General features: G+C 43.3%; 1 protein-coding gene across 7 annotated transcripts in view; it reads right to left on the minus strand.

Annotated features, from left to right (window-relative positions):
- LOC133628615 (polycomb group RING finger protein 3-like) overlaps positions 1–25,041 on the minus strand; it is a 164,717-nt gene that overhangs the window by 43,610 nt on the left and 96,066 nt on the right. For 5 of the 7 annotated variants that reach the window (XM_062017017.1, XM_062017022.1, XM_062017021.1 and 2 more), the window contains 4 exons: positions 17,419–17,523; positions 9,574–9,691; positions 7,021–7,117; positions 1,095–1,150 (listed from right to left, as the gene is read on the minus strand). In XM_062017017.1, coding sequence (XP_061873001.1) covers positions 1,095–1,150; positions 7,021–7,117; positions 9,574–9,682 — 262 coding nt within the window. In that variant the 5' untranslated portion in view covers positions 9,683–9,691; positions 17,419–17,523. Of the gene's footprint in view, positions 1–1,094; positions 1,151–7,020; positions 7,118–9,573; positions 9,692–17,418; positions 17,524–21,868; positions 21,954–25,041 lie in introns of those variants that run through there. The other 2 variants (XM_062017020.1, XM_062017019.1) reach the window with 2 other exon arrangements.

Here is a 25,041-nt window from a genome sequence, read left to right on the forward strand (position 1 = left end):
AGGAAAAGCTGCAGGAACTGTGGTTGTTTAGTCTAGAGAAAAGGAGACTGCGGGGGATCTCAGTATTTACAAGTATATAAATGGTGGATGCAAGAGGTTAGGACATCCTTTTTTTCTATTGTATCTAGCAACAGGACAAGGGGTAATGGGATGAAGGTGGAACACAAAAAGTTCCACTTAAACATAAGGAAAAACTATTTTACTATGAGGGTGATGGAGCAGTGGCACAGGCTGCCCAGGGAGGTTGTGGAGTCTCCTTCTCTGGAGATCTTCAAAACCCGCCTAGATGCGTTCCTGTGTGACCTGATCTAGGTGGACCATTCTATGATTCTATGATTCTATTATTTTGTTATTATATTGAAAATAAATTTTAAATACTATATCATACTTTATGATTTTCCCCTTCAATATTTCTGTCAAAATATTTTGTTTGAATTTTTATCCACATTTCTGATTTTCAATATCCTAGAAAGAATTTTAAAATAATCTCTTTAACTAAACTTGCTTATAAATATTCAATAATGTCCTCACTTGACAGCTTAATTGGATTGAAATATTCTACTTAAATAAAAGTAGCAACATATCACTGAAAAATAATACTGAACAATTACTATAAAGCATTCCTTTAGTTCTACAGATTCATTATCTAAGTAGATTATAAAAACACAAATGCGAAGGTACCTGCTTGCAACCAATTTAAGTACATCTTAGAAGAAAAAAAATTACTGAAAGTAAAAGTTATGCTACAATAGTATTTTATCTCTGAAAACTCTGCAAAGCTGTGAAAAATATATGAATATGTACAGTTTATGAAAGAAAAATGTGTGTGAATTATAGAATTCCAACATGAAAAAATGTATGCGACTTTTCCCTGAAATAACACCAATTTTTTCATTTCCAAAGTTTTTTCAGTAACACTGCTCATATAAGTCTAAAATTAAAAAAAGCACTGAAGTATAGAGGAAAACTAGTGCTAGAACTGGAAGAAGTGAAGAGGATATTTTTCATCCCTCCATGAACATTTTTCCTCACTTCCTCCTTTTGTTAATGTAAATATAACATTCAGTAAAAATAGGTCATACCAGAAAACTTACCTTCTTGGAGGCCTGGAACAAGTTTGTAAACAATATCTTGCATTGTTCTATCATGACTAGCAGGAAAAAAAAAGAAAAATTGAAGGTTTAAATTAGTCATCTTGATTCAAAACATTTATCTTAAAGAGATTCAGTATTAAATCGACTCTACAAATCTCTGAGGTCTTGTAAGAAATAAAAAAATATATCTGAAATATCAAAGATGAGATAACAAGAAAGGAATGCAGAAATGCAGATAAGGTTCAGGCTAAGACAAAAACTGACAAAACCTAAACTCACAAAAGTTTAACAGAAATGCTAGGAAGGATGCTAGGAAGGATGTTAGGAAGGATGGTCTTTATGAGGCAAAGGGTAGCATCCTGTGAGAGATGCCATATACCCACATGTGTATCAGTAACATAACTCAAAATTCCTTGAAAATATTGACAAAAATATTTTAAAATTTTCTGTTTCTAGACACTTTTCTGTTTCTATAAATTAGACTGTTTCTTATCCCTTTTAATTAATGTCTTAATAGACTGTTTAGTTAAGCACACTGGGCTTTTTTAAATAAATGAGGAAAAAAAGCCTATAGGGGAAAAAAGAAGAGAAAAAGAATTTTTTTTTCTCTTATAAACCAGCATTTTATCCAAGAGCAACATCATGTAGCTCAGAATCCCATCTAGCTGAAAAGGGTGGGGGAAAAAAAAAAGACAGAATGATCTAGAACATGAGGAAGGAAATATTGGGGAAGCAGGATTGACTAAGATTCTAAACACTGATGTTTTCAACCAAAGTTTAACTATAATCTGCCCTTTCCTGGATTACTCTAAACAAAGTAATTGCCTGAAAGGACCAGAAGATTACCCTGACTTTCAAACTATAAATAAAATCCAATACAAGCTAAAATGTCAGCCTCAGATGCTACCAGGACATTAACCCCAGAAGAGTTTACAATATCAAACTCCAGCTTGGACTCTCAGGTTAGGATTTTTAAATGTCATTTACAGACTGCAGGAACATCTCCAAAAATGTTTCAATCTAAATGAATTATTTTAGCCACTAGCATTAGAGCAGAGGTGAGAATTTAACAGCATTCTTAATGATGAAACATGAGATACGTTTGTTTCAACTATTCCCAAGATGAATGGGAATTAATTAGATCACAGATTCTTGTAACTAAGGCCAAGTTCCTTCCTATTAATACTCTACTGAAGAAACCACAGATTTCCAAAAGCAGGTTGGACAAAGGGCATCTGTTTGATCTTAAAGGGGCAATATTTTGTAACTAGCTAAGGAAAATACTTCTTTAGGAGAGCATGTTCACTTTTCAAAGCAGCAGAATACTAGATTGAATAAGAGGATCAATTTTTGAAAGTACATAATACTGTGCATTCAGTGTCCACAAACAACTGTCAAATCATACAATCATAGAATGGTAGGGGTTGAAAAGGATTATATAGTGATGATGACCCCCCCCTCCATCCCCGCCAAATCAGGTCCACCTAGATCAGATCACACAGGAATGTGAGCAGGCAGGTTTTGAAGACATTCAGAGAAGGAGACTCCGCAACCTCCCTGAGTAGCCTGTTCCAGTGCTCCATCACCCTCACAGTAAAATAGTTTTTCCTTTTCTTTCAATGGAAGTGTTTGTCTTACATCTTCTTTCCATTACCCCTTGTCCTGTCACTAGATACAACAGAAATGATGCCTCCAGTCTCCTGATATACACTTTTTAGATATTTGTAAATATTTATGAGATCCCCCCGCAGTCTCCTCTTCTCCAGACTAAACAGCCCCAGTTCGGGCAGCCTTTCCTCATAAGAAGGGTACTCCAGTCCCCTCATCACTCTGGTGACCCTGAGCTGGACTCTCTCCAGAAGTTCCCTGTCTCTCTTGAGCTGAGGAGCCCAACACTGGACACAGGACTCCAGATGAGGCCTCACCAGGGCAGAGGAGAGGGGGAGAAGAACCTCCCTTGACCTGCTGGCCACACTCTTCTTGATGCATCCCAGAATGCCATTGGCCTTCTTGGCCACAAGGGCACATTGCTGGCTCATGGTTAGTTTATTGTCAACCAGGACTCCCAGATCCCTCTCTGCAGAGCTGCTTTCCAACGGGTCAATCATGATGTTTCTCCCCAGATGTGCAGGACTCTGCACTTGCTCTTATTGAACCTCGTGAGGTTCCTCTCTGCCCAAACTCTCGAGCCGGTCAAGATCCCGCTGAATGGCAGCACAGTCTTCTGGGGAATCAGCCAGTCTTCCCAGTTTGGTGTCATCAGAGAACTTGCTGGGGGTACACTCTGTCCCCTCATCCAGGTTGTTGATGAAGATGTTGAACGATACTGGCCCCAGATCCGATCCCTGTGGAACTCCACTGGTCACAGGCTTCCAACTCGATTCTATGCCATTGATCACCACTCTCTGGCTTCTGTCATACAGCCAGTTCTCGATCCACCTCACCTTCCACTCATCCAAGCCACACTGCCTGAGTTTTCTGATGAGGATGTCATGGGTGACAGTGTCAAAAGCCTTGCTGAAGTCAAGGTAGATGGCATCCGCTGCCCTCCCCTCATCTAGCCAGCCGGTTATGCCCTCATAGAAGGCTATTAGTTTGGTTAAACAGAATGTCCCCTTGATGAATCCGTGTTAACTCTTCCTGATAGCCATCTTTTCCTTCATATGTTTAGTAATAACATTCAGGATGAGTTGTTCCATCAATTTTCCAGGGATGGAGGTGAGGCTGACCGGCCTATAGTTTCCTGGGTCATCCTTCTTGCCCTTTTTGAAGACTGGAGTGACATTGGTCTTCCTGCAGTCCTCAGGCACCTCTCCTGTCCTCCATGAATGTTCAAAAATGATGGAGAGAGGCTTAGCAACCACATCAGTCAGTTCCCTCAGCAGTCTTGGATGCATCCTATCAGGTCCGAAATCCACTTCTAACTACTTGATTTGAGACTATTTTTTAAAAAGGGAAAAAAAGGAAGATCCAGGGAACTATAGGTCAATCAGTCTCACCTCTATGCCTGACAAGATCATGGAGCAGATCCTCCTGGAAACTATGTTAAGGCACATGGAAAATAAGAAGGTGATTGGTGGCAGCCAACATAGCTTCACTAAGGGGAAATCATGCCTGACAAATTTGGTGGCCCTCTACAATAGGGTTACAGTGTTGCTAGATAAGTGGTGAGTGACTGACATCATATACCCGGACTTGCACAAAGCATTTGACACTGTCCTACATGACATCCTTATCTCTAAATTGGAGAAACATGGGTTTGATGGGTGGACCATTCAGGGATAAACAATTGGCTGGGTGGTTGCACTCAAAGACTTGTGGTCAATGGCTCAATGTCAAAGAGGAGACCAGTGATGAGTGCTATTCCTCAGGGGACAATATTGGGACTGATGCTTTTTAACATCTTTGTTGGCAACACGGACAATGGGATTGAGATCATCCTCAGCAAGTCTGCAGACAACATCAAGCTGTGTGATGCAATTGACATGCTTGAGGGAAGGGATGCCATCCAGAGGGACCTTGACAGGATTGAGAGGTGTGCCCGTGCAAACTTCTTGAAGTTCAAGAAAGCCAAATGCAAGGTCCTGCACATGAGTTGTGGCAATGTCAAACACAAATACAGGCTGAGAGATGAATGGATTGAGAGCAGCCCTGAGGAGGACTTTAAGGTGTTGATGAAAAGCTCAACATGACCCAGCAATATGTGTGCTTGCAACTCAGAAAGCCAACCTTATCCCAGGCTGCATTCACTCTTGTCAGACCCCACCTGGAGTACTGCATTCAGCTCTGGGGCCCCCAACATAAGAAAGACAAGGATCTGTTGGAGCAAGTCCAAAGGAGGGCCATGAAGATGATCAGAGGGCTGGAGTGTTCAAGGCCAGGTTGGAGGGGGTTTTGAGCAACCCGGTCTAGTGGAAGGTGTCCCTGCCCATGGCAGGGGGATTGGAACTAGATGATCTTTAAGGTTCTATCCAACCCAAACCATTCTATTAGTCTATGATTCTATGCTCCCAGGCCTCTCTTAGTATTGAAAATAGGCTTCTGAACCAATACATGGATGTATTTCTGTAGCTTTACAGAGGGCAAACATATTGTCATTTGTTTCTTCTTCCCTACTGGCATGGATTTGTCATTACTGATTTGTCATATTTGTCATAGTACATTCTCTACATCATTCTTAGAAGATATAAGAAAAATCTATCTTATTTCTGACTCCTGAAGGGGACTCAGTTTTGAGAAATTCAGAAAGTTTTTATAAGACATGCACAATTCTCAGTGAAAGTGGATAAAGAACCAATTTAATTCTCTATAGCTACTTCTTCAAAAGCTGGACTAGAACTGAGATATGAACATTTGAAGTAGTGCTAAAAATGAAAAGAAAATTTACATGGAGGTACACAAGAGTCTATACAACATGCAGCAGCTAATGTGAATACACTGTCTCAATACATGTCTATCAATGAAAGTTGCTATGGTACAAATCTCTGGATTTGTCAGGTGGTATAAACATTTGACTGATACCTTTGAAATTTTTAAAATGAGAGGAAACTGTTGAAGAAAAAGAAAGGTAATGTACAAATAAACAGATAACAATAAGGAAATTATGATACAACATCCCATTCATTAGGTCACACAGTAAGGGAGCTCTGTATGAAAATGGAAAGAAGTAGGCGCAAATCTTTCAGAGACTGTTCCATTCAAGATGCTGAAGCCACTACTCCGACTTTATGCTACCAACATGCTCATCTTCATCTATGAATTAAATAGTTCTTTGAAAGACTAAATCAACAATAATGCTGTGTATTTGCACACACCCTCTCAGTCACTGAAAACCACTGTCCAACTGTCAGTCATTGTTCTGATGTTCCGTATGTGCAACCTCTATGATCCAAGCGTACAAAACAGGAAGTGACTAAATCTCATTAAACTTCACTCAGGAATTAAAAAATAAAGTCTATTGTGTTTGTCTGATTCAAGAGAAAAAGATTTGCTTAAAAATAATTGCTAATGCACAGCAGAACTCAATATCTTCTTTTTTATACACCTTCTATCTTCTAATCAAGTTTATTGCCGCGAAGTTTTCGGCTCTTGGCCTGAAAAACCAGACTCGAAGTCTGCAAACCAGGCTCGAAGCCTGAAAAACCCAGGCTCGAAGCCTGAAACCAGGCTCGAAGCCTGAAAAACCCAGGCTCAAAGCCTGAAACCAGGCTCGAAGCCTGAAACCAGACTCTTAAGTCTGAAACCAGACTCTAAGTCTGAAACACCCAGGCTCAAAGCCTGAAACACCCAGGCTCGAAGCCTGAAAAACCAGCTCCAAGCCTACTTCATGCGGCGATCAACCCAGGGTCCGATTCTCAGCTGGGTGGGAAGAAATCAGTCCAACTCAATGTGAGTGATAGCAGAAATCTTCTCTTTATTGAGAGCAGGCTCTAACTTATATCCAGCAGCTTCAAAGCTAGCTCAGCAACAGCAGCTAATAGATTACATTCTTATGTTCATCCTACTTGCGGTTTCTGCGATAAGCAAGCTCCCTCACATTTTCCCATCTTGTTTTTCCCCCAAAGTTGTTTTCCACCTTGGGCTGTTAGCTCTTTAGCTGAAAACAGCCCGACCTTGAGGGAGCAGAAAGCGGCCTTCTGTCTGCACTGACTATGTGACAGCAACTACTTTAACCATGGCTCTGACTCTGGTCTTGATTGTGCATTAAATTCATATAACTAGAACTCAGACTGCCTTGCCCCATCAGGCCTAACATTATACCCCGGGATCCATGTCCATGCTCCCTCATTTTTTCTCCACAGTTTATATATATTTAAAATATTGATAAGTAAATTAAAAATGTAGAGAGAAATTGTGCTGTAATTGAGAGGTTTGTACAGCCCAGAGAGTAATTGGTTGTGCTTTTCCTTTCATACTGCACACTTACCCAATATACTGTAATGGATGGCTCTGATGTATAACAATCCGACATGTTGGACAGGTGTTGTTTTCCTCCAAATACTTCACCAAGCAGCTTCTACAGACTAATAACAAGAACATTAATAACTAAAAGAAAACAAGACTTACTTTGAAGAAACTTGTGAGGTCCCTAGGGATATCTGAGTGGGTTTCTGACACCCTTGGGTTATGTCTGGGGTGGGAACAGCCAGCAGGTAACTGCTCATGTGAGAGGGGTGGGAAAGAGGTGATGGAGGTCCCTGACCTGAGGTTCAAACCTCAGGACTCTGCATATAACTGGCCCCTGGGGAGCACTGATGACCAAGAGTGTAGCATTAATTCAGTGATATCAATAGTTTCATGAAAAGGGCAGCATACAGTCAGTTATTGGGTTACTCCCTGCTCTACTTGCCTTCAGGCTTAGTCTGCATCCCTGACAATAACCCCAACTAACTGCCTCTGAAAGCCTACCCAGAACAGACCTCCCAAGGACTGAAATAGATATCCAGATCTCAAGTTGAATGGAGCTGCAACACCTGGAAGTCTCCCTGACACCTGAAGGCAGCAGTGGATGTTATAGCTGCAAGTGTGCCCAGCTAGAAGAACTCCTCAAACAATTAGCTATATTACAAGAGGAGCTCAACAGGCAGTGCATTATCCAAGAATGTGAGCACATGGTATTGGGGAAGATAAGTCTGAATTCAAACTTGAGCGGACTGAAACAAGAAGCTCACAGGATGAAGGAGACTGGACCTTTGTCTCTGCTCGGGGCAGAAGGAAGAACCTTCCCCTGAAGTACCCCTGTATAACAGACAGGACATCCTAGAGTTGAAGAACAAAGAGCATATAAGTAATGGAACAGGATCCTGAATGTCATCACTAAACATATGAAGGAAAAGGTGGTTATCAGGGGGAGTCAACATGGATTCACCAAGAGGAAATCCTGTTTGACCAACCTGATAGTCTTCTATGAGTGCAAAATCAGCTGGCTAGATGAGGGGAGAGCAGCAGATGCCATCTACCTTGACTTCAGCAAGGCTTTTGACACTGTCTCCCATAATATCCTCGTCAGAAAACTCAGGCAGTGTGGCTTGGATGAGTGGATGGGATGGTTAGATGCTAGAGAGCATCTCTGAAGAGAGAGACCTGGGAGTCCTGATTGATAATAAACTAACCATGAGCCAGCAATGAGCCCTCATGGCCAAGAAGGTCAATGACATCCTGGGATGCATCAAGAAGAGTGTGGCCAGCAGGTCAAGGGAGGTTCTTCTCCCCCTCTCCTCTGCCCTGGTGAGGCCTCATCTGGAGTCCTGTGTCCAGTTCTGGGCTCCTCAGCTCAAGAGGGACAGGGAAGTGCTGGAGAGAGTCCAGTACAGGGCCACCAAGATGATCAGGGGACTGAAACATCTTTTATACGAGGAAAGACTGTGGGAACTGGGGTTGTTTAGTCTAGAAAAGAGGAGACTGAGGGGGGGATCTTATTAATATTTACAAATATCTAAATGGTGGGTGTCAGGAGGTTGAGACATCCCTATTTACTATGGTATCTAGTAACAGGACAAGGGGTAATGGAACGAAGCTGGAACACAAAAAGTTCCATTTTAACATAAGAAACTATTTCACTGTGAGGATGACAGATCAGTGGCACCGGCTGCCCAGAGGGGTTGTGGAGTCTCCTTCCTTGGAGGTCTTCAAGACCCGCCTGGACGCTTTCCTATGTTACCTGATCTAGGTGAATCTGCTTCTGTAGGGGGGTTGGACTAGATGATCTGTAAAGGTCCCTTCCAACCCCTACCATTCCGTGATTCTTTGATTCTGTAAAGTATTAAATGTTTTTTGTAATCTGACCTGAATTTATAAACAAACTCCAGCTCAAATTTCAGAAATTAAAAAAGTTCAAGTCACCTAAATTATATATATATTTTTTAATTTTTTAAAAAGGTTAAACATCTTTTCCTTAATCAGTGATTTCTTTAATCTTAATGCATTCCTGAGAAATGGCATGGTCTATGTGAACTGAGAACACTTGCTTTTAGTGCATGTTTCAGGGCTGGCAATAAATAAATAAATAGAAACATTTTAGAACAATTAAAAAGTGATGCTCTAGCAAGACTAATTTTAATACTTAGTATTACACAATTAGGGAATGAGCAAAAAATGGAATGGTAAGAAAACAAGAAAAGCAAATATATATAAGCTGATGAACAGAATCTAGAAATCAAATGTAGTGGGAAAGATTATCTCTAGTAAATCTGAAACATCAAATCATCTCTGTGAAGCATGACACATTTCTAATATTCAGCCGAAAAACTACATTCCTAAACATATACATTACCATTCACTATATATGGTTTCAAGTTTGTTCTCCTCATTTGTGTCACAAACCAATATATTTTTGTTGAAAAATTATAAGTGCATAACAAAGCTTGCATTATTCTGGCTGATACACAGTCAATCTTTAAACTTCAACTAAAATGGTTAAAACAACTAGTGCATCAAGAAGAAAAACAATTTTAGCTTACAACATTATATTCCTACTTACAAGTATGTAAGCATTCTGTTACAGTGGTGGCATCAATCAGGTATCCATTGCATAAATGACAGGTTATATGGACATTAATGTCCCAAAGCTTAATCTTTCTAGTCATCATCTTTGGTATCTGTTAAAAAAAAAAAAAAAATCACCCACATATTACATGGCAACTCAGATGAGGTAAAGTAGTTTTGGAATAAATTAGTAACTATAATTCACCTTAAAGATGCTTGTGGAGATACCTTCAGGCTCTTGTATACTTTGCAATGTATTTTGAGTATTAAACTTTTAAAAGATTATAAAAATAAATGGTGAGGAAATTGAAATCTACATTATTTTACATGTCAAGGTTTCAGAGTGGAAGAGTCCTAGTACATTAACAATAACCAAGTATGGTGGGTTAGCCTTGACCAACCGCCAAACTGCCACCCAGCTGCTTGCTCACTCTCCACCCTCAGCAGAATAGGGAGACAAAGTAGGAAGAACGGGAAAGAGGCAGCTTGTGTCTTGAGATAAAAACAGGGAGATTGCTTAAAAATTACAGTCACAGGCAAAACAGACTCAACTTGGGGAACATTTATTGCCAACTAAAATAAAATGCAATTACTAAGTAATATATAGTGGCATTACAGATACACAATTATTTTAGTTAGCAACTTAACATCACAATAACTAGTTAAGCACTTGGTAAGCACTTGATAATAGTTTAATCAATTAGCTTGCAAATAGCTCAATCACCTAATGATTAAGTAAGTATTCGATTGAATCACATAAGAATCAAACTGCAAGTGTTACATACCACACCTGATAAGGACCTGTTAAGACAAGACCCTGGGACCTGTTCAGACAAGACCCTGGTATATGTATTTGTTAGATTACCTTAGCTGTTACTAAAGCAAAGAGACTGATATCTTTTTTTTAACTAATCACTATGATATTGGAAATTTTATAATAGTGAGGAACCAATCAAGGTAAAGGACAAATTAAGAGATGCACATTTTATGCATGCTTTTGTTGGCAAATATAGTTCTTTGTTCGAAGTGTATAAAAACCTTGAAAATGGTAGCTAACAACGAAGCTATCCCTTGTGTTTCCCAGAACTGCATAAGAAAGTGCCTGCTTATCTGCATTCCTGTGTAGATAAGTTTTTCAGCAGTTGTGATCAGTGGGAAACAAAAAAAAAGAAACATTAAAAAAAATGCCTTTCCTCCTTTCCTCCCCCTGCCACCATGCCCAAACTTCACTTCTTCACTCCAGACTCCTCTACCCTCACCCTGAGCTGCAGAGGGGGAATGGGGGTGGTGGGCTACAGTCAGTACATAGTGATTTCTCTCTGCTCCGTGTTCCTTCTCGCACTTTTCTTCCTCTGCTCTGTTGAGGATTCTCCACTGGCAGCAGTTTCTTTATGAATATCTATCCACTCTGGAATGGATCCTCCACAAATTGCAGATAATATCTGTTCCAGCACCATGGAGCACCTCTTTCTCCTTTGTCTGACCTTGCTGTTGCCTCTGTTGTTTCTCACTCTTTTCATTCTCTCCTCTCTCTGTCCAGTGTTTTCTGCCCTTTCTTAAATATGTTTTTAAAGAGGTGCCACAAACTTTGCTGATGGGTTCAGCTTTGGCCTGTGGTGGGTCCATTGCCAAGAGTGTTATGTTCAGTGCAGGGCAATCCCTAACCTCTTCCCACCTTGCCACTTACATCCAATACACCAAGGGATGCAGTTTTAAGACCAACATTTATTTTACTCATCTATGTAAGTTCAGTCAAACTAGTAATTAAGACATCTGAAAGTGAATAGAGATGATCCTACTGGCAAAGTGCAAAATCAAAAGGAATAGGTGTGATTTGATAAATTTGTGTTAACCACATTGTCAGCCTCACATCTCCTTACGGTTAGAGCATAATTTTGAATCCGTATCTGAAAAAGGGAGATGAAAAGTAAAAGTAACCAAGTTTCTTAAACATTAAAAATCAAATTAAATAAAGAAAACATGACAAACTAAACTTCTTGTTCCATCAGTAGAGCTATACTCTGTTGTAATCAAAAATGTTAAATGTAGAGCCTTCCCCTCCCTTCAAGGGGAGGGATGTGCTGCTGGACCTGGTACTGATGAATAAGGAGGGTCTGGTTGGGGATGTGAAGGTTGGAGGCAACCTCGGCTGCAGTGACCATGAGATGGTACAGTTCAAGATCCTGTGTGGAAGAGGCAGAACACAAAGCAGGACTGTGACCCTGGATTTCAGGCAAGCCGACTTTGACCTCTCAAAAATCTACTTGGATGGATCTCATGGGATATGATTCTAGAAGACAGAAGTGCCAATGTGAGCTGGTCAATCTTCAAGCACCACTTCCTCCAAGCCCAGGATCAGTATGTCCCAATGCGCAGGAAAGGAGGAAAAGGAGGTAGGAGGCCTCCATGGATGAGCAAGGATCTGCTGGGACAACTCAGGCAGAAAGCAGCCATCTATGAGAGGTGGAAACAGGGGCTGGCTTCTTGGGAAAGGTATAGGAACATTGCCAGGGCATGCAGGGGTGCAACTAGGAAGGCTAGAGACCATCTAGAATTGAGCCAGGGATGTTAAGGACGGCAAAAAGGCATTTTTCAAGTACATCAGCAGCAGAAGGATGGCGAGGGGGAATGTGGGCACGTTGCTAAACGCTGAGGGTGCCCTGGTGTCTGAGGATGCAGAGAAGGCTGAAGTACTAAATGCCTTCTTTGCTTCAGTCCTTACGGCAAAGGCTGATGCTTGGGAAGCCCAGTCCGGCAAGGATAACAGGATGGCCAGGACAGCAGAGGACTTGCCCTGGGTGGAAGAGGAAAATGTTAAAGACTTCTTGGCCAAGCTTAAGGCTTATAAGTCAATGGGTCCTGATGGGATGCATCCTAGAGTGTTGAGGGAGCTGGCTGATGTGATTGCTAAGCCTCTCTCCATCATTTATGAACATTCATGGTTGACAGACGAGTTGCTTGAAGACTGGAGACAGGCCAATGTCACTCCAGTCTTCAAAAAGGGCGAGAAGGATGACCCAGAAAACTACAGGCCGGTCAGTCTCACCTCCATCCTTGGAAAAGTGATGGAACAACTCATCCTGAATGTTAACACTGAACATATGAAGGAAAAGGTGGTTATCAGGGGGAGTCAACATGGATTCACCAAAGGGAAATCCTGTTTGACTAACCTGATAGCCTTCTATGAGTGCATAACCAGCTGGCTAGATGAGGGGAGAGCAGCGGATGCCATCTACCTTGACTTCAGCAAGGCTTTTGACACTGTCTTCCATAACATCCTCAACTGAAAGCTCAGGCAGTGTGGCTTGGATGAGTGGACAGTGAGGTGGATTGAGAGCTGGCTGAATGACAGAGCCCAGAGGGTGGTGATCAATGGCACAGAATTGGAGACCTGTGGTTTGTGGAGTTCCACAGGGATCGGTTCTGGGGCCAGTCTTGTTCAACATCTTCATCAATGACCTGGATGAGGGGACAGGGTGTACCCTCAGCAAGTTCGCTGATGACACCAAACTGGGAGGACTGGCTGATTCCCCAGAAGGCTGTGCTGCCATTCAGCGGGATCTCGACCGACTTGAGAGTTGGGCAGAGAGGAACCTCATGAGGTTCAACAAGGACAAGTGCAGAGTCCTGCATCTGGGAAGGAACAACCCCATGCACCAGTACAGGCTGGGGGTGGAACTGCTGAAGAGCAGCTCTGCAGAGAGAGACCTGGGAGTCCTGATTGATAATAAACTAACCATGAGCCAGCAATGAGTCCTCATGGCCAAGAAGGTCAATGGCATCCTGGGATGCATCAAGAAGATTGTGGCCAGCAGGTCAAAGGAGGTTCTTTTCCCCCTCTACTCTGCCCTGGTGAGGCCTCATCTGGAGTCCTGTGTCCAGTTCTGGGCTCCTCAGCTCAAGAGGGACAGGGAAGTGCTGGAGAGATTCCAGCGCAGAGCCACCAAGATGATCAGGGGAATAGAACATCTTTCATACGAGGAAAGACTGTGGGAACTGGGGCTGTTTAGTCTGGAGAAGAGGAGATTGAGGGGAGCTCTTATTAACATTTATAAATATCTAAAGGGTGGGTGTCAGGAGGTTGGGACATCCCTCTTTTCTGTAGTAGATAGTAACTTAAACATAAGAAAAAACTATTTCACTGTGAGAGTGACGGAGCAGTGGAACAGGCTGCCCAGGGAGGTTGTGGAGTCTCCTTCCTTGGAGGTCTTCAAGACCCACCTGGACATGTTCCTATGCGACCTGATCTAGGTGAACTTGCTTCTGCAGGGGGGTTGGACTAGGTGATTACTAAAGGTCCCCTCCAAACCCTACCATTCTATGATCTTTCTGCCTATGGAATCTCAAAACGAAAAGTAGTCTTAGATCTAAAATTCTTCTTAGACCTACTACTTAAATGCATTTTCTCTCAGACACTGTAAAATCTGCAGTGTGATATATAAGAGTAAATGAAAACTCCTAGGTCTAAGTAGTAGGTCTAAGAAGAGTTTTAGGTCTAAGACTTCTAGACTACGTAGTAAAAGACACAGAATACAAATTTGGTTTATGGTGTTTGAGATTTCATTAACCTAGTAACTAGCAGTCAAAGTAGTTTGCAGACTATATCAGATAGATCAAAATCTATACCAGGGAACTTGATTACTTCTTTTCTCAACCTTTTTTTATAGCCAGGTTTCCATGCAACTGAAGAGTAGTCATATATTTAGCAGTTTCAATACAGCAAATGAGATCTCCAATTTAAAAAACTGTATGAACTACACTAATTTTATAGCACAGGAGAACAGCTTTTTATAGTAATTCTCCAGAAATATTTAGGAGATGACTTAAAACTGAACCACTGGACAAATAGGAAGTGAACCCTTCTGAAGGCAATGGAAAGCATAATTTTTAATAGGTAAAAATATTTTTTAATAGGTAAAAATAATTAAAGAGGATAATGGTATACCTCAAAGAGCAAACACTCAGGCATAAAAATTAAATATAATCATAGTTATTTGACTAGGCAGGAAATCAGCCAAAACTATGGATGTGCATGGATTACCAAAGAGTGAATCCAAGCATTAACCAGAATGAAAAGCTAAAGGCATTATGCTAAAAACCAAAAAAAAAAAAAAAATTATCCTCTGGAAAACATTAGATGTTTTCCCCCACTATAATGCAGTCAAGCAATGTCAAAAACTGCATCAATCAGTAAAAGCTCAAGTAAGACAAAATATAATAACACATGAAATAAGTATAGAATAAAAAAAAAAGCTACAAAATGGTAGACTAATTAAAGCCATTTTTGTCAGAGAAATAGAGAATAGCAAAGTGTCATAGTTTGACATGACAGCCATTTCTGGTAAGTGGGAAGGGGCTGTAAAGATGGCTTCTGTAAAAAGTTGTTCGAAACTCTTCCCAGGTCTGAGCCAGACTCACTTCCGGGGCTGAGCCAATTAGACGCCTCCACAATCACTTTTTAAGAAAAAAACAGAAGAGGAGGCTTCTTCCTGTTTTTTTCCTTCTTCTAGCCCTTCTTCTTTTCCGACTGGTGGTGATGCAAGGAGTGGGAAGAGAGAGAGAAGCAATCATGCGGACCCCAAGGTCAGTGAGGAAAGAGAGGAGGAGATGTGTTGGAGCAGAGACTCCCCTGCATTCTACAGAAAGGACTGGTGAAGCAGTGATTTGTTTGCATTTCGTTAAAGACCCTGCATCAGGGGCAGAGACTCATTTTGCCAATGACCCCGCACCAGGGGCAGTGATTCTCTTCATTAAAGGCCCCATGACAGGGACAGTGACTATGGCCGGAGGAGACTGTGTCCCGTGGGAGGGACACAATATTCACAGAAGTTGTAACTGTGGGGAAGAATCCACACCAAAGAAGCTCATTAAAATTATGCCCAGAAGAGGCCATGTCCCAAGGGAGGGACCCTGTATCTGCAGAAGCTGCAATTATGGGGAAGGACCCACACCAGAGATATTCATTAAGGACTGCATCCCATCTGAGGGACCCTGTATCAGCAGAAGCCCTAGCTGCTGGGAAGAACCCACAGCAGAGAAGTTTGTTAAGGACTATGTCCCATGGGAGGGACCTTATATCAGAGCAGAGGAAGAATGCCAGGAGTCATCCTTATCTGAGAAGAGAGAAGTGGCAGAGCCCATCTGTGAGAGACTGACCACATCCCCCATTCCCTGCCCCCCTGAGATGTTGAGGGGAGAGGAGGGAGAGATATCGGGAGCAGTGAGCTGGGCCCAGGAAGAAAGGAGGGATGGGAGAGGTAGATCTTAAAGTGCTGGTTGTAATTTTCTCATCATCCTACTCCCCTTTTGCTTTTGTTCTGTTCTGTTTCTTTTAGGTAGTGGAATAAACATTCCTACTTTCCTCTCTAAGTCAAGTAGTGGAGTCTGTTTTGCCCAGAACCGTAACTGGTAGCAAGCCCTCCCTGCTCTTGTCTCAATCCACAACAATCTTAGTTATTTTTTTCCTCCCATTTCGCTGGTGCTTCTGCCATGCTAATGAGAGTGGGGGTGAATGGGGAGGCACTGAGTGAGAGACTGTCGTGGTGGTTTTTTGCTAGCTGGGCCAAATCACGACACAAATATAATACACACACCTATACAAATATCCATTTATTGAATGGGAAATAAAAACCAGATATTTTTTGTAAAGGAAGAATATTCATTTAGTAGAATTCTCTGATTATACCTAAGCAGCAAATAAATCTCGTGAGTTTTATAGAACTTGCAATATGCACACCAGAAATCTCAGTAGCTGTTTAAAGAACACACTGGAATCTATTAGCAGGAAGTAGATGTAGAGAGGCAACTTTCTCCGGGGCATTAGTCACTTCAAAATAAGATGCAAGACACAATAAGAGGTTTCTCCAGAAGTCCTGAACCATAGTGCTAGTCTCCCACAGCATCCTCACAGCAAAACTAAGAAAGTGTGGGATGGATGATCAGGTAGTGAGTTGTGATCAATGAGGCAGGGTCTAGTTGGAGGCCTGTATCTAGTGGATTCCCTCAGGGGGTGGTGCTGGGACTGGTACTGTTCAATATCTTCATTAATGACCTTGATGAGGGAACAGAGGGCACTGTCAGGAAGTTTGCTGATGATACTAAACTGGCGGGAGTGGCTGACACACCAGAAGGCTATACTGCTATTCAGCGAGACTTGGACAGGCTGGAGAATTGGGAGGGGAAAAATCTAATGAAATTCAACAAGGGCAAGTGTAGAGTCTTGCATCTGGGAAAAAATAACCCCATGTACCAGAACACGTTGGGTAATGAACTCTTAGTAGTGTAGGGGAAAGGGACCTAGGGAGCTTGGTGGACAGCAGGATGACCATGAGCCAGCAATGTGCCCTTGTGGCCAAGAAGGCCAATGGCATCCTGGGGTATATTAGAAGGGGTATGGTTAGTAGGTCAAGAGAGATTCTCCTCCCCCTCTGCTCTGCCCCCATGAGACTGCATCTGGAATATTGTGTCCAATTCTGGGCCACTTAGTTCAAGAAGGACAGGGAGCTGCTGGAGAGAGTTCAGCGCAGGGCCACAAAGATGATTTAGGGAGTGGAACATCTCCCTTATGATGAAAGTCTGAGGGAACTGGAGCTCGTTAGCTTGGAGGAGACTGAGGGGTGATCTCATTAATGTTTACAAATATGTAAAGGGCAGGTGTCAGGAGGATGGAGCCAGGCTGTTCTCAGTGATGTCCAATGATAGGACAAGGAACAAGGGGTACAAGCTAGAATATAAGAGAAACATAAGGAAAAACGTCTTCACTGTGAGGGTGACAGAGCACTGGAATGTGCTGCCCAGATGGGTTGTGGAGTCTCCTTCTCTGGAGACATTCAAAACCCACCTGGACGAGTTCCTGTGTGACCTACTGTAAGTGGTCCTGCTCTGACAGGGGGGTTGGACTAGATGATCTTTTGAGGTCCCTTCCAGCCCTTGAGATTCTGAGATTCTGTGAAAACAAGAGAACAGATTCACTACACATGCAGAGGCACTGACATACAAGTTCCAGCACAAAATGAATCTGACAGGCAATGAAATAAAGATTCATAAGTTGTCAGCATCAGATTTCAATTTAGCCATACACAACTCAAGCTATACGTTGTTTGTTGCTCACAGAAGGGTCAAATAATTGGGATACATTAGCATTTTTAATGACAGCTGAGCCATAACAATGAAATGCCTTAAAATGCTATATTAGAAGCAATGCCAGATATACTTGTAACTATTTAGAAAGACAAGGAGCAGCTAGTAGCAAAATGGTACATTATGAAGATGTCAGTTTGATTAGACTAGAGATACTGACTGATCTAGACCTTGGAGACAAACTGATACATTTCCCAACATGTTTTCACCAAAGTGAACATTGATATAACATTCAAAATACTCTTAAGTTATCATTATCCTTTCTCTTTAATGTAACATGTAAAATAGGAAGTTCTGAGACAACCATGAGATAATTCCCATTTGAGTTGAGATGTTTTGTTTAGAGAGGAAAAGAGAAAACAGTTATTAAAGAAAACCCACAAACTACTGTGATTGGTTGATTTTGACTGCCTGACAGGTGCCCACAAAGTTGCTCTCTCACTCCCTCTCCTCAACAGGACAGGAGTAGAAAATACAATGAAAAAGCTTGCGGATCAAGATAGAGCAATTATCGTCATGGGCAAAATAGACTCAACTTGGTGAAATTAATTTAATTTCTTGTCAATCACTAACAGTAGGATAATGAGAAATAAAAATAGGTCTAAAACCACCTTTCTCCCATCTCCCCTTTTTCCTAAGTCTACCTTCTCCCCTCTGTCCTGAGCAGCGGAGAGGGATGGAGAAAAGGGGGTTGTGATCAGTTCATAACACTTCATCTCTTCTGCTCCTTCCTACTCACACTCTTCTTCTGCTCCAGTATGGGTCCCCCACTGGCCACAGTTCCTGCCAGGGGCCTGCTCCAGCATGGGGTCCTCAACAAGCTGTAGGGTAGATATCTGCTTCAACATGGTCCTCTGTAATGGGCTTGCATAGCCAAATTTTGGTAGCAGGAGGGTAAAGGGGTGGCTTCTGTAAAAAAACTGCTAAAAGCTCCCCATGTAGCTGATAGAACCAATGTCAGACATCTTTAACTCACTGCTAGCCAAGGTCGAGCCAATTAGCAATGATGGTAAAGTCACTGTGATTAACATATGTGAGAAGGGGAAGAAGTTGTTGTGCAGAAGCTAAACTGCAGCAACAGAAGGGATTGAAAGTGTGAGAACAATATCTTCACAGACATCAAAGTCAGAGAAGAAGGTGGGGGGAGATGCTTCAGGCACTGGAAGAGATTCCCCTGTGACTTGTGGTGAGGACCGTGGTGAGGCAGGCTGTCCCCCTGCAGTCATGGAGGACCCCGCGCCAGAGCGGGTGGATGCCCAAAGGAGGCTGTGACTCCATGGGAAGCCCACACTGGAGCAAGTTCTTGGCAGGACCTGTGGACAGAAAGGAGTCTACACCAAACCAGGTTTACTGGTAGAACTTTGTGACCCCCGTGGATAAGACCCATGCTGGAGCAGCTCATGAAAAACTGCATCCCATGGGAAGGACTGATGTTGAAGTTTGGGAAGGACTCTCTTGTGGGAGGGACCCCACACTGTACCAGGGAAGTATGAGGAGGCCTCCTCCTGACAGGAAGCAGCAGCAGAGACCATCTGTAATGAACTGACTGTAAACCCTTTGATGGGTTTGTGGGGAAATGCTTTTTGCTTGGTAACAAGAGGAGGGGGCTGCAGTGCTGGTCCCCATAAGAAGTTCTTGAAACTTTCCCTGACTCTGAGTTGGACCCACCTCCAGTCCAGTCAGGCCAATCTGGCATCTTTGCAATCACTATTTAAGAAGGAAAATCTGCAGCAGAAGAGAGGGTAGAAGGGTGGTACAAGATGGAGGCAATCATGCAGACCCCACAGTCAGAGAAGGAGGAAGGAAGGAGGAGCACCGGACTGGAGACCCCCCTGCAGCCCACAGCAAGAACGCAGGCTGTGCCCCTGCAATCCCCAGAGGGCAATGTCAGGAATGATAATTGCCAGAAGCTCTGGGAGGACCTTGTGCCAGAGAGGGTGATTGCCCCCAAATGGGCAGGACACAGTGTCTGCAGGCTGCAGAGACCCACACAGGAGGCAGAGAAGAGCTGCAGCCCTTGGGATGAATGAATGTCATCGCGGCCCTTGCAGGGCTGCCTGGCCTGTGAGGGACCCCATACTGGAGCAGGGAGGGCCTACAAGGAGTCCTCCTGCCCTGAGGTGAGAAAAGCGGCAGGAGCTATCAGAAATGGATTGACTGGACCTCCCATTCCCTGTCTCCCTGTACCACTCAGGGGAAGATGATAAAGATATCAGGATCAGATCCCTGACCCCAGGAAGAGGGGAGGGGTGGGAGGAAGGTGGTCTTAAAGGGCCAGTCGTATCCTTCATCATTGTGCCACTCTGTGTTGTTTTCTGTTTGCTATGTTTTTAGTTGATGGTGGACTAAATTAAGTTTAATTTTCTTCCCCAAGTTGAGTAGTCTTATGTTTTGCTCGGGACCAAACGTGGCAGGTGAGCCCTCCCTGTCCTTAGAGATTTTCCAAAGGCCCTCAATTATTTTTCTCTTCCAGTCCAGTCGGGGGGGGAGGGGAGGAAGAAGTGAGCAAGTGGCTGCTTGGTTCTTTGTTCCTGGCTAGGCCTAAACCACCACAACCCCATTCCCTGTCCCCCTGCACTGCTGGGGGGAGGAGGTAGAAACTCGGGGAAAAGGGATAAGTGAAGGGAGATGTTTTAAGATTCAGTTTTTATTTTTCATTTCCCTACTCAGTTTTTATTTTTTGTTAATAAATCAAACCATTTCTCCACAAGTTGAGTCTGTTTTTCCCGTGACAGTAATTGCTGTGATCTTCCTGTCCTTATCTCTAGTCATGAACATTTTGTTATATTTTCTCTCCCCTGTCCTGTTGAAGAGGGGGGAGTGATAGAATAGCTTTGGTGGCCACCTGGAACATAGCCAGGGTTAAACCACCACATCCTCCATGGGCTGCAAATGGACAATGTTCTTCACCATGGTCTTCTCCATGGGATACACAGGAATTTCTGCTCATGAATCTGGAGCACCACTTCCCCTCCTTCTCCAAGATAAATAGGCCCAGTTCCCTCAACCTCTTCTTACTGGGTCTGTGTTCAAGCACCCTGACCATCTTGGTGATCCTCCATTGAGCTTCCTCAAGTTTATTAACATTTTTCTTGTATTGGAGGGGCCAAAACTGGATGCAGCATTCCAGCTGTTGTCTAATGAGTGCTGAGCAAAGGGGAATAATCACTTAGAATCATAAAATGATAGGTTGGAGGGGACCTTCAAATATCATCTATTCCAATCCCTTTGCCACAAGCAGGGACATCTCTCTTTAGATCAAGCTGTTTAAAGCCCACTCCAACCTGATCTTGGAGATTTCCAGGGATAGGGCATTCATAACCTCTCTGGGCAACCTGTTCCAGTGTCTCACTGCCCTCATCATAAAGAATTTATTCCTTATATCCAGTGTAAATCTACCCTCTTTCAGTGTAAAAGATGATCTCTAGAGGTCACTTCCAACCCCTACTATTTTGTGGTTCTGTGATTCTGTTTGTGAGATGCACCTGATACATCCTGTCTTGGTTTAAGCACAGCTTGCAACAAAGCAACACAGAGCCACTTACTCATCCTCATTACACTCCCTCACTTCCCGTAAGATTTTGGAGTGTTGTGGTTTGGCCCAGATAGCACAGAAGAATCATGACAGTCTCTCACTCGGTGCCCCCATTCACCCCCACCCTTGTTAGGGTGGCAGAGGCCCCAGTGAAATGGAAGGGAAAAGATAAGCAAGGTTTTTGTGGATTAAGACAAGGGAGTGAGGGCTTGCTACCAGTTACGGTTCTGGGCAAAACAGACTCCACTACTTGACTTAGAGAGGAAAGTAGGAATGTTTATTCTACAAGAAACAGAATGGAATAAAAGCAAAAAGGGAGTAGGATGATGAGAAAATTACAACTAGCACTTTAAGATCTCCCTCTCCCATCCCTCCTTTCTTCCTGGGCCCAGCTCAGGGCTCCCGATATGTCTACCTCCACCTCCCTCAACGGCTCAGGGGGGCAGGGAATGGGGGATGTGGTCAGTCTCTCACAGATGGGCTCTGCTGCTTAGAATAGAATAGAATAGAATAGAATAGAATAGAATAGAATAGAATAGAATAGAATAGAATGGTAGAGGTTGGAAGGGACCTTTAGAGATCATCTAGTCCAACCCCCTTGCAGAAGCAGGTTCACCTAGATCAGGTCACATGTCCCATGAACTTCTGAAGACAGTCCAGAGCAGGGCCACCAAGATGATCAGGGGACTGGAACATCTTCCTTATGAGGAAAGGCTGCAGGAACTGGGGCTGTTTAGTCTGGAGGAAAGGAGATTGAGGGTGGATCTCATTAATATTTATAAATTTATAAATGGTGGAAGTCAGGAGGTTAGGGCATCGCTTTATTCTATTGTAGCTAGCAACAGGACAAGGGGTAATGAAATGAAGCTGGAACACAAAAAGTTCCACTTAAACATAAGAAGACACTATTTCACTGTTGAGGTGAAGGAGCACTGGAACAGGCTGCCCAGAGAGGGTGTGAAGTCTCCTTCCTTGGAGGTCTTTAAAACCTGCCTGGACACGTTCCTGTGTGACCTGATCTAGGTGAGCAGGGGGGTTGGACTAGATGATCTCTAAAGGCCCCTTTCAACCTCTACCATTCTATGATTCTGTGATCCTGTGACTCCCTCCTTAAGCGAATAGAGGACCTGATATGTCGTTCGGACCCACTTCATAGAGAAGTCTACAATCTCCCTGGAGCACGGGTTAAAGATGTGATACGCAAACTTTCCACCCTGGTGAAGCCTTTGGATTACTATCTGCTTTTGGTATTTCAGGTGAGTAGTGATGAAGTGGCTACTAGAAGCCCAAAATCAATTAAGAGGGATTTTAGGACCTTGGGGCAGCTGCTTAAGGGATAAGGAGCACAAGTTGTGTTCTCCTTTATCCCTCCACTGGCAGGGATGAATGAGGGAAATAACAGAAAGTACTATCGGATGAATTCATGGCTCTGGAACTGGTGTTATTGGCAGGGCTTTGGGTTTTTTGATCATGGGTGGATATACAAGACACCTGACTTGCTGACAGCAAATGGCATGCACCTATCTCAGTGGGGAGAAATTATTCTGGGGCAGGAGTTAGCAGAGCTCATTGACAGAGCTTTAAACTAGTTTTGAAGGGGATATAACTGGGCTTGCTATGAATAAGCCCAAGGGAAGCATGCCAGGGCTCCTAAGACTTTGTGCTAGTGAAGACTCTGCCTTCTAAGTGGATCCAAGGGATAGACGTATAATGAGAAATGAAGAGACAAGGGCTGTTGTTTATGATTTAGAAGTCACAGAAACACCTGAGAAGCATCTGGTAGGAAACAGTCCCCACACTGTTGGGATCAGTAGCTCATCTGAAGTGCATTTATACCAATGCACAGAGTATGAGCAAAAAACAGGGAGAGCTTGAAGCCATGATGCAACAGGAAAACTATGATAGTTGCTATCACAGAAACGTGGTGGGATGCCTCACATGGGACGAAGGGGTTGAGAGTGTTTGGATTAGGTTAAAGGGCAAGGTCAATAAAGCTGATATTGTTGTAGGAGTCTGCTATAGACCTCCCAATCAGAGTACTTAAGTAGATGAAACATTCTATAAGCACTTGGAAGAAATCTCGCAGTCATTTGACATTGTTCTTGTTGGGGACTTCAGCTTCCCAGGTATCTGCTGGAAATACAACACAGCAGAGAGGGAACAAACCAGGAGGTTCCTGGAATGTGTGGAGGATAACTTCCTCACACAACTAGTAAGTGAACCGACCAGGGAGGGTGCTCTGCTGGACTTCTTGTTTGTGAACAGAGAAGGTCTTGTGGAGGATGTGGCAGTTGAAGGCCGTCTAGGGAAGAGCAATCATGGAATTATTAAGTTCTTGTAGTGGGTCTGGGACGGTAGTGATTTTCCACAGCAGGTCCTGCAGTGCTGTGCTTACTGTTGATATCAATATTATGACTACCGCTTGCACAACATCGGGGCTGTCCCTCCAGCATTCCTTCCCCCACCTTCACCAATAGCTGTGAGTGGGCATGATCTTGGGAGGGACTATGGCCAGGACAGCTGACCCAGGCTGACCAAGGAGATATTCCATACCATATGACGTCAGCTCAGTAATATAAACTGGGGGAAAGGAGCAGGAAGGAGGAGGCGAGATTCATTTCTGGCCTTCCCAAAGCAACCGCTACGCGTACTGAAGCCCTGCTTCTCGGGAGGTGGCCGGACATCGCTGCTGATGGGAAGTAGAGAGTAACAGCTTATCTGCTTCTGCTTTGCTTCCCGCACGCGCGGCTTTGCTGCTTATTTATTAAACTGCTTTTATCTCAACCCACGAGATTCCCATCTTATTTTCTCCCCTTCCCTGGCTTGCTTCTCGGGAGGTGGGGGGTAAAGCGGTGTGGTGGGCACCTGGCATCCAGCCAGGCTCAAACTACCACAGCCCTTTTGGCGCCCAACGTGGGGCGAGATAATAGCAGATTTACATTAACTGCATTGCAATTACAGTAAACCAATGAGAGCAAAGTTCCTGTGCTGGTCACGGAGCCTTGCTGCTATGCAGCTTATCTTACACTTTCTAATGTTTGGGAACACGATGCTCCTAACATTGACTCTCGGCTGTGCTTTAACCTTAATAGCTTTGCTAAGCTGGCTATATAATTTTGTGAAGAGGATGAAAGGGCCTGGGAACATGATGGCCCAAATAATAATAGCAAGTCTCATTCTGTTACTGATGAATTTAGTGTGCTGTGGGAGCTATCTTGTGGAGGCCATGGGGCAAAGCACCTCTTTCTCCTCAGCTCGGACTGATCTAGACAATTCTGTTACACAGACTTCCCAGGTCCTTAGTCACCCTTATACGAGAGTTTTAATATTACTAATTAACATGGTTGGTATATTATATATCTTGTGGAATCTGGAGTCATCTGGGTATCAGAGAGTACAAATTTGTGATGGAAACATGTTAAAATGCCCCCTGAAGCGGCCAGTCCCTGGGTGGCAGGGTATGTGGATGAATTTAGGCAAATTCCTAGGACGGTTATCACCTCCTGTAATCTGGGATTTTACATCTGAACAGATAAAAAACTCTGCTTTACTGACACGCTACCTGATAGAAGGGTGTCTTACCTACCCTAATGAGGCCCATCAGGTTCAGGCACTATACTGGGGCCTAGCCTCTGCCTACCGAGCTGCATTCCAGTCCTCTCAGAGAACTGTGATTGAAATGGAAACTCAAACGGTACCTGAGACCAACATAGTTGAGTCAGTCGCAGTCCAGCCCTCTCAGAGAACTATGATTGAAATGGAAACTCAAACGGTACCTGAGACCAACAT

This window comes from Colius striatus, chromosome W (assembly GCF_028858725.1).
Source record: "Colius striatus isolate bColStr4 chromosome W, bColStr4.1.hap1, whole genome shotgun sequence".
Lineage (NCBI taxonomy): Eukaryota > Metazoa > Chordata > Aves > Coliiformes > Coliidae > Colius > Colius striatus.